Below are 8,977 nucleotides of genomic sequence, written 5' to 3'. Positions count from 1 at the left end.
GGGGGCAGACACTCAATGCAGGAGCTGCCCTTTAGTGGTCAGGCGCTCTCACATGGGAGGCGCTCTGCTCAGCCACAAGCCAGGCTGATGGCTGCCAGTACAGCGGTGGTGGTGGGAGCCTCTCCTGCCTCCTCAGCAGCACTAAGGATGTCCGACTGCGGTTTAGGCCTGCTCCCCGCTGGCAAGTAGACATCCCCCGAGGGCTGCCGGGCTGCCAGAGGGATGTCTGATTGCATTCTTAGGCCCAATCCCCCCAGGGAGCGGGCCTAAGCCAGCAGGTGGTCATCCCCTGAGGGGTCCTGGACTACGAGAGGGCACGGGCCCGGCTGAGGGTCCTCCCCTCCACCCCCCAGTGCACAAATTTTTGTGCACCAGGCCTCTAATCAAAATAATAATAGCTTATGGCTTTGAGTGATTACTGTGTGATAGGCACTATTCTGAGCACTTTACTTGTATTAACTTATTTCATTCTCATAATAGTCCTAGAAAGGTACTGTGGTTATCCCATTTTCTAGAAAAGGAAAATGAGGCTAAATAATTTGTCTAAGGCAGTGGTTCTCAACCTTCTGGCCCTTTAAATACAGTTCCTCATGTTGTGACCCAACCATAAAATTATTTTTGTTGCTACTTAATAACTGTAATGTTGCTACTGTTAGGAATCGTGATGTAAATATCTGATATGCATGATGGTCTTAGGCGACCCCTGTAAAAGGGTCCTTCGACCGCCAAAGGGGTCGCAACCCACAGGCTGAGAACTGCTGGCCTAAGGTGACACAGCAGGTAACAGTATCTGAATTCAAATCCACGGTCTTATTCCAAAGACTGTGCTTTAATAACTTTTAAAAATATATATATATTTATTGATTTCAGAGAGGAAGGGAGAGAGATAGAAACATCAATGATGAAAGAGAATATCATTGATGGGCTGCCTCATGCACGCCCCCCACTGGGGACTGAGCCCACAACCTGGGCATGTGCCCTTGACCAGAATCGAACACAGAACCCTTCAGTCTGCAGGCCAACGCTCCATCCACTGAGCCAAACCATCTAGGGCTTACTACTTGTTAAACTACTGTTACCTTTGTAGTCGGAAAGCGAGCATTAACTAAGTGCAGAGATTGTGGGATTCCTGTTCTGTCCTTGTGAAGCTTGGCCTCACAAAAATACATTAGTGTTGGTATAAAAACACTTAAATTTTACTTGTCTTTCTTAAGAAAACAATAGAAGTGTGTGTGTAACATACTTAATGTAATTATTCTTGGTATTAGGACCAGCACAATAGGTTATATGTTATAGGATGTATAACCCAGCAGTAGCTTATTTATCTAGGACACTTATGCTAACACAGTGACATTGAAGCTGGAAATGAGGAATATTTTGAACCTCTATATAACTTAATTTGCTCTGGGCTTTTTAGTTAGGGGGTTGTCAGATTCAAATCAGGAAGTGTATTTCTGTTACCATTCCTATCTGAGCTTAGGAATAAAATCAGGAGGGCCCATAACTTGGCTGTCTGTCAGAAATCTTGCCTCATTATTCTTTCATGTCCCAAAAGCAAAAATGAGCTTCCTCTTGGATGAATTAGTCAGTGCATAGAAAGATTTAAGCTTTCTGGTGGAAAAAATGCCCTGACAACCTTAACATTTTTTTATTCCTCTTACTGAGTACCACCTACTTATTGAGCAGGGGCAGGAATAGAGGACATACTAAAGAAGTAAAAGATTTAATCCTTAACCACAAAAACCTTTAAAATGTGGCTGAAAAGACGAAAAAGAGGAATAAGTGAACAATACAACCATTTAATTAAAGTGTTCACTCCTGGGGTCTGGACTCCACGTAGGTTAGAGAAGGAGGAAAGTATTTGCAGGCTGTTGTCATTCATCTGAAGTCCATGGCTGCTGGTTAATGACTGCTTTGGAAATTCTGCAGTAACTTCAGCCCAGTGGATTGTTTACCAAAACCCAAGCCATGCTACTATGTGTTTTTGAAACTAAACCACAGGGCAACATAATAGTAATATTTAGCAGTATCTGCCAAAAATTTGTTAAATTTTACCTAGTTGTAGAGGAAATTAAAACTTTGCAATGGAGATATTCATTCCTCCTTCTGTCTTCCCTCTGTAAACCTTGGAGACATGATATTCTGGCTATTAGCAGCTTATTGTCCTTTGCATAATCTCACTTTATATGATTTTATAGTAACTTAAGTGTTTAAAATGTGTTTTGTATTTATGTTGCTTTTATTGGAAATCTTTCTACTTTATTTGAAGTCTGCATGAAAAAAAAATTTCTTTCCATTTAATTCTAAAACCTGCATTGTTTATTTTTTTGCACAGGCAGACACCACCCATCCTTTAACCAAGCACAGAAAAATTGCCTCTTCTTTCCGAGATTCATCATTATTTGACATCTTCACACTTTCCTGCAATTTACTAAAACAGGTGAGATGGTAGGCTGGATCCTGCTTCCCTGTTTATTTTGAAAGGCTGTCAGATGTGTGACCCCATAGTATTTATGCATCTCTTTAATCACCATCAACACCTCTCACATAATACCCCTCTCCAAGATGCTGAAGAAACTTGCCAGCCTGAGCACTGGTGTTGGAGAAAGGATTATGATTCCCTACGGAAGAGCAGTGAGAGAATGTTATCCTATGCTCCTATCTTAAAAGAATCAAGTTTACCACAAAGTTTGAGATTCTGTTGTTTGTTCTTTTTATACCACATAAAATTTTCCTGTGTGGAGCAAAGGCATGTTAACTGTAGTGCTCTGAGAGCAGGCTCAGACGACATTGTTAGCACACTAAAACTCTGACTCCCTGTCCCCTGCTGAGCTAAAAGCAGCCAATAAACAAGCAACATCTGTAAGGAAAAGCAGATTTTGGAATTTTAACATCCATTTAGATTTCATAACCTGAAGGGGTAGACAGTATCACATAAGGAAATTTCCTGTTTTAAAATAGAACAGTTGGTGTTTCCATTCATTTATTGATAGAGCTGAACTAAGAAATGTTAACTTACATGTTCTACACATTGATAACAATGTGTGTCTGCTTTGTCCCTATAGAAAGATAAATGGGATTAGTCTCTGGCTCTTTGTTCGCTTGGGGGGCTTGGGGGTTTTTTGTTCTAATTCTCATTTTCCATTATATCCAGTTTTAGTTTTATTATTATTTGTTGTTATTGTTAATCCTCACCCGAGGATTGATTTTTAGGGAGAATGGAAGAGAGAGGGAAAGGCAGAGAGAAACATCAGTGTGAGAGAAACACATCGGTTAGTTGCTTCCTGCACGAGCCCTAACCAGGGCCGGGGCCGGGGAGGAGCCTGCAACTGAGGTACGTGCCATTAACCGGAATTGAACCCGGGACCCTTTGGTCTGCAGTCTGATGCTCTATCCACTGAGCCAAACTGGCTAGGGCCAAGTTTTGATGTCCATCTTTTTCCTCAATTGCCCGCTTATCTCGGAATTCCCAGACAGTCCTCAGGTTGGGTGAGCTGCCCAGAAAAAACTATTGTACCCCTGGAGGGGAAAAGCTTTTGAGAAAACTAAGGTTTGAATCCTCCTCACTGATACTTTCAAAAACAACTAGCTTCCTGCCAGTGTGGCTCAGTGGTTGAGCATGGACCTGTGAACCAGGAGGTCATGGTTCAATTCCCAGTCAGGGCACATTCCTGTATTGCAGGCTCGATCCCCAGTGTGTGGCGTGCAGGAGGCAGCCAATCAATGATTCTCTCATCATTGATGCTTCTGTCTCTCTCCCTTTCCCTTCCTCTCTGAAATCCATAAAAATATATTAAAAAAATAAAAACAATTAGCCAGCTCTCACTGAGTTCATAGCTGGTATGAACTTTGAACATGAGAATTCCAGGAGCTATGGACCAGTATTGTGCTACATACAGGCAGATAAACTGTCAGTGAATAAATAAAATTAAGTGGTGATTTGTTTTAGGTTTGGTTTGAAAGATTTTGTTGATTCTGATGATGGTAATATTAAAAAGAGGAAGGAAGGTAGGACAGGATATAAAACTTACTAGAACTCCCTCCCAGAATTTAATTCTAGCCCTGCCTAGACATAGCTAGAATTTCACATGCAAATGAAGTAACCACACATATTGCTTCAGGATTCCCTGTGGCCACCATGTCTACATGGAAAGAATAAGTGTTAAAGGGGGGATTTCTTTAAATACCGGCTTCATGTTTTATGGTAAATGTGTTGTAATAGTAATGAGGAGCTAGGGTTTTCATCGTGGCGTTAAGGTAATAGAAGTGCAGCATCTTGTGGCAGGGGAAACATCACTTTTCTGTGTTGAAATGTAGTCCTCCCTTTCTGGCTCAAAAGCCTGCTTGTGAGTCTAGTAGCAAGCTTGGAAGAGGAGTGGTTGCTTGGGGCTCATTATGGTAATTTTTACAGGCTTCTGGAAAGAATCTAAACTTGAATGATGAAAGTCAACATGGTTTGCTCATGCAACTGCTCAAACTCACTCATAACTGCCTAAACTTTGATTTCATCGGCACATCTACTGATGAGTCCTCAGATGACCTGTGCACAGTACAGATTCCCACCAGCTGGAGATCAGGTAAGAGCATCGCCCCACCTGAAACAGGCTGCTGCTCAGCTCTGCACAGTATCTGTAGGATGGTCTACAGAACCCCTGGTGTCCCTTTTTATTGTACAAGAGCATTTTTCATTTCAGCATCTGTCTTTATAAAGTGAGGGAAGGTTCTTGGAGACCTTATGGATCGCCCAGCCTGGAAGAACTCTTAATTACTGACCAGTGTGACTTTGACCTTCTTACATTAACCACCTAGAGACTTCCGTTAGGATATTCATTTGGGGTAATGTCTAGCTTTAAAAACAAAATCAAGCAAAAGAACATGTGCTTATGTTTGTATGTTCCTAAGGATAAAAATTCTTGCTATGAACAGAACCCTATTGTCTTAAGTTTCTGAGAATCAGAAGAATGAATCTATTTCTCAGAAGAGCTAAAAACTACTTTTAAAAAGGAAAACAAAAAGCCCTTATTAGCTTATCACTTTCAAAGGACGTAAGCGCCGTGTAAGTGAAGTAAGCGGGGAGATATGCTCCCAAACGTAGTGCCAGCACTCAGCCAGTGGTAGTGTGCAGACATGCTCAGTGAAGTGCTTTTGTGTCTTTCTTTCAGCATTCTTAGATTCTTCAACTCTGCAGCTGTTTTTTGACCTGTATCATTCCATCCCTCCTTCATTTTCACCTCTGGTGAGTCAGTTTCTAAAGCAAACCTATTTCTGGAAAATAGCAATGGTGAATGAGCCTTATGTTCACTTTGTTGTACAAAATCATAGAACTAACGCATGGAAATACTACGGTTCGTTATCTAGCCAAGGTCAATCTTATAGCTTAAAAGTTCTTGCAATAAAGTCTTAATTATTTTAAAATTATTCCTGTTTAATGACAAATTGCTGCAGATGTCAAGCTCTTTTCGTCTCATCTTGACTTTTTACCTCAAATTGTCAAGCTGAAGGTTGTCCTGACTGAGAAGTTTTAAAAATCCCTCAAACATAAGTGATAAATGGAAGGTATAATAAGAAGGCAAATTTGCATACTTATTTCTAAATAGCATGTGAAAGCTTTTGGGAATGATTCATTTCTCCTTTAAAACAATAAACTCTTCAAATCAAAGAATTCATTCAAGTCATAAAAATCACAGAACTCATTCAAGTCCTAAAAGATGTTGGCCTAGTATTTTAGATGGTTGGGGTAAAATACCATTGTGCAAAACATGAAGAAGACACAGTATAGTAATGGGTGTTTGGTGTAGTGTTTCTACAGTGGACTACTTTCCTGGTCATTGTACTTTTCCAAATTAATGTAGACCTTCCTTTGCTTTAGCGAAATATGAATTCAGTGTTGTTTGTATCAAGTTAGGAAACGGTAATATACTCAATAAGGGTAATTAATGAAAAGACTATTTATAAAGGTGTGGGCCAAATGAAGGGAATCTGACAAGAGGTGATGACTGTACCCCCTGGGGTGAGCAGTTGTGGGAAGCTTCAAAGGGCAAGGTAGGAGCTCAGGAGAAGCTGAAGCTGTGGCCTAGGGCAAGGCTGTACAGCAGAGGTTGAGACTGCCAACCATGGCCCAGCGGGAGGTGGCACTTCTTTCCTCCTGCCCTGATCTCCTTGCTGGTACTTTCCAATGGTTGAAGCCAACTAGAAGCAAGAGGGCAAGGGAGCTGGGCTGCTGTTAGTCACAGAGGTCAGCCTCCCAGGGAACAGCAGGGTGGTGAAGGGTAGAAAATAGATCTGGTTGGGCAGAGAGTATAAATACCTCGCACAGTAGGGCAAGGGTAAAATGCTCTCAGCATAAACGCTGGTTTTTTCATGGCCCAGATATTTCATTGTAGCGCTACATACAAAGCCTGATTAGCCAAAGGGTCTTAATAAAACAGAAAAAACGAAATCTAAAACTTTATTTAAACTATGAATTGCCTGGTGTTTTCAAGCCTTAAATATGTATGTTAACAAGAATGAAGGAAGCCATTGGGGTGGTCAGAGAATATGCCTAAGTTTAGGAATTTCCATAGTGTGAATTTAAGTAGTTGTTATGATCAGATTGGATGTAATGCTCTTTTTTTTCTTTTAATAAAGTTGTTTTAGATATCGTAAGCTGTATCCTCTTTGATCTTTCTATATTATAATTGTAGCAGGGGTTGAAAGAACAGAATGAGAGGCATATGTAAAGAAGAATATTATAGGAGTGGAAAAGATCATGAAATAGCTGGACAGTCTTTTTAATATGAGCTGTGTTTGGGTTGTGCCCTGTTTTTAGGTATTATCTTGCTTAGTACAGATCGCCTCCGTTAGAAGATCCCTGTTTAACAATGCAGAGAGGGCCAAGTTTCTCTCTCATCTTGTTGATGGTGTTAAACGAATACTGGAAAATCCACAGGTAAAATTTGAGGATTTGTTTTTATTTGAATAAATATATGATTGCTATCTGTATATGTATATGTGATATATATGATTGTGTGTGTGTGTGTGTGTGTGTGCGCGCACGTGCGCGCACACGCGAGCACACACCTATCTGTTACAAGTCAGAAGGATCCCTTTGCTCAGGAAAATAAGGTTAGAGCTAGAGTCATTTCCCCCCAAGAAATTAAGAATTTAAATTTGTTTTTGTTTCCATTTTTTTGAATGTACGTTGTTTATTTAACTACTAGAGGCCCAGTGCACGAGAATCGTGCACTTAGTGGGGGGCTCCCTCAGCCTAGCCTGCGCCCTCTCGCAATCAGGAAGCCCTTGGGGGATGTCCTACTGACAACTTAGGCCTATGGGGAGCGGACCTAAGCCGGTGGTTGGACATCCTTAGTGCTGCCGCAGCTGTGCTCACCAGCCATGCACCCATCTTCCCACCAGGGGACAGCTCCTGCACTGAGCGTCTGCCCCCTGATGGTCAGTGCACGTCACAGCGACCGGTCATTCCACCGTTTGGTCGGTTTACATATTAACCTTTTATTATATAGGATATAGAACAGCTTTTAGGTGGGAAGGGAGAGATTTCTCATTCAAATATTTGTTCCATAACTCAGTAGTCCTTTTTGTCTTTTTCAGTCCCCAAGATTTTGTAAACACCTATTTTTTTTAAAGTATCACTTCTCTACACTAGGACATATCATAAAATCAGTTCATAGTTCATTCATTCAACAAATTTTATGAAATACCTACCATGTACCAGGGATACTGTGGTGAACAAAACAAGATCTGTCCCCCTATGCCAATAGAGGAAGACATATATAAAGAAAATAAATATGCTGGTATGATATGCGAATAAATCAAAAGTTTGATATAAGTATAAAATATATAAATATAGGAATAGATAAATGTTTTTTTATTATTAAATGTTTAAATATATAAAATATTTGCATAATTTTGCTGTTGTGGTTTATTGTACTTGATAAATTTGACAGATGTGAGGATGAAAATTTCTTTTATCTGTCTTTTAATTGATGTGAAGCAAGCAGACTAGTTACCTTAGATCACGCTCTTTTTTTGCCATTTATCAGCTTTACAACCTTAGGGCTATAGTGGATCCTTCCAGCTTCCGTTTTAGACTCTGTCAGTTGAGGCTAATGCCACAGGTGAATGTTTGAACATTACACAGACGTGTCCTTCTGAATGAGGACTCGCGTCTTACAAGTTTAAGTAGATTCCCCCTCCCCTGAAGCCATCCCTGTCGTTCAGAGTGAGTGAGTCGCATTTCACATTCTATTCCCCCTGTGCTGCCCCCAGAGCTTGTCAGACCCGAACAACTATCACGAGTTTTGCAGACTGCTGGCCCGGCTGAAGAGTAACTATCAACTGGGAGAACTAGTCAAGGTGGAGAACTACCCTGAGGTTATCCGATTGATAGCTAACTTCACAGTGACCAGCTTACAGGTTTGTCTTTGGTAGCTCGGCTCTTTCTTCCTAAACATTGGAACCGCTTCTCTTGCTCTCTGGGTTTATTTAGCCTTCTAAGAATATTCTTTTTTTCCCTTTGGCAAAAGGGAATTATAAATACATGTATGGTAACCTTGCAGAGTAATTACTGTCGTCGTCTACTCATGTGTATTACAAAAGTGCAAGGAGTATTGGGAGAAGAACATGTGGGAATTGCAAGGCAAAGAGATCCCCTCAGAATCACACACACACCCCCAATAGGCAAGAGTGGAACAGGGAACTAGACAGAAGAGTAAAGGGTGAGTCAATGCCCTCTCTTTCTTATTCATGTAATTTAGGGCTCTGGCTCTCAAACGACATGGCTTGCATCAAAATCACCTGAGGAGCTTAATGAAAAAGGCAGGTGCTTGGATCTTACCCCCATAATTTCTGGTTCACTAGGTTCAGGGTGGAGGCCTGGTGTCTCTATTTCTAACATGCTCTCTAAGTGATTCTCATGCATACTAATGTTTGAGAACCACTTATGCAAGGTTTTTGTTGTGGCAAGGTACTCATCCAG

General features: G+C 41.0%; 1 protein-coding gene across 1 annotated transcript in view; it reads left to right on the top strand.

Annotated features, from left to right (window-relative positions):
* Positions 1–8,977, top strand: part of XPO7 (exportin 7) — a 39,343-nt gene that overhangs the window by 6,479 nt on the left and 23,887 nt on the right. Inside the window, exons 6-10 of the mRNA XM_015557702.1 lie at positions 2,336–2,440; positions 4,412–4,577; positions 5,163–5,236; positions 6,809–6,928; positions 8,269–8,415. Coding sequence (XP_015413188.1) covers positions 2,336–2,440; positions 4,412–4,577; positions 5,163–5,236; positions 6,809–6,928; positions 8,269–8,415 — 612 coding nt within the window. The remainder of the gene's footprint in view (positions 1–2,335; positions 2,441–4,411; positions 4,578–5,162; positions 5,237–6,808; positions 6,929–8,268; positions 8,416–8,977) is intronic.

Source organism: Myotis davidii, unplaced genomic scaffold (assembly GCF_000327345.1).
Source record: "Myotis davidii unplaced genomic scaffold, ASM32734v1 scaffold448, whole genome shotgun sequence".
NCBI classification, from domain to species: domain Eukaryota; kingdom Metazoa; phylum Chordata; class Mammalia; order Chiroptera; family Vespertilionidae; genus Myotis; species Myotis davidii.
This window is presented reverse-complemented; position numbering and strand designations above follow the sequence as displayed.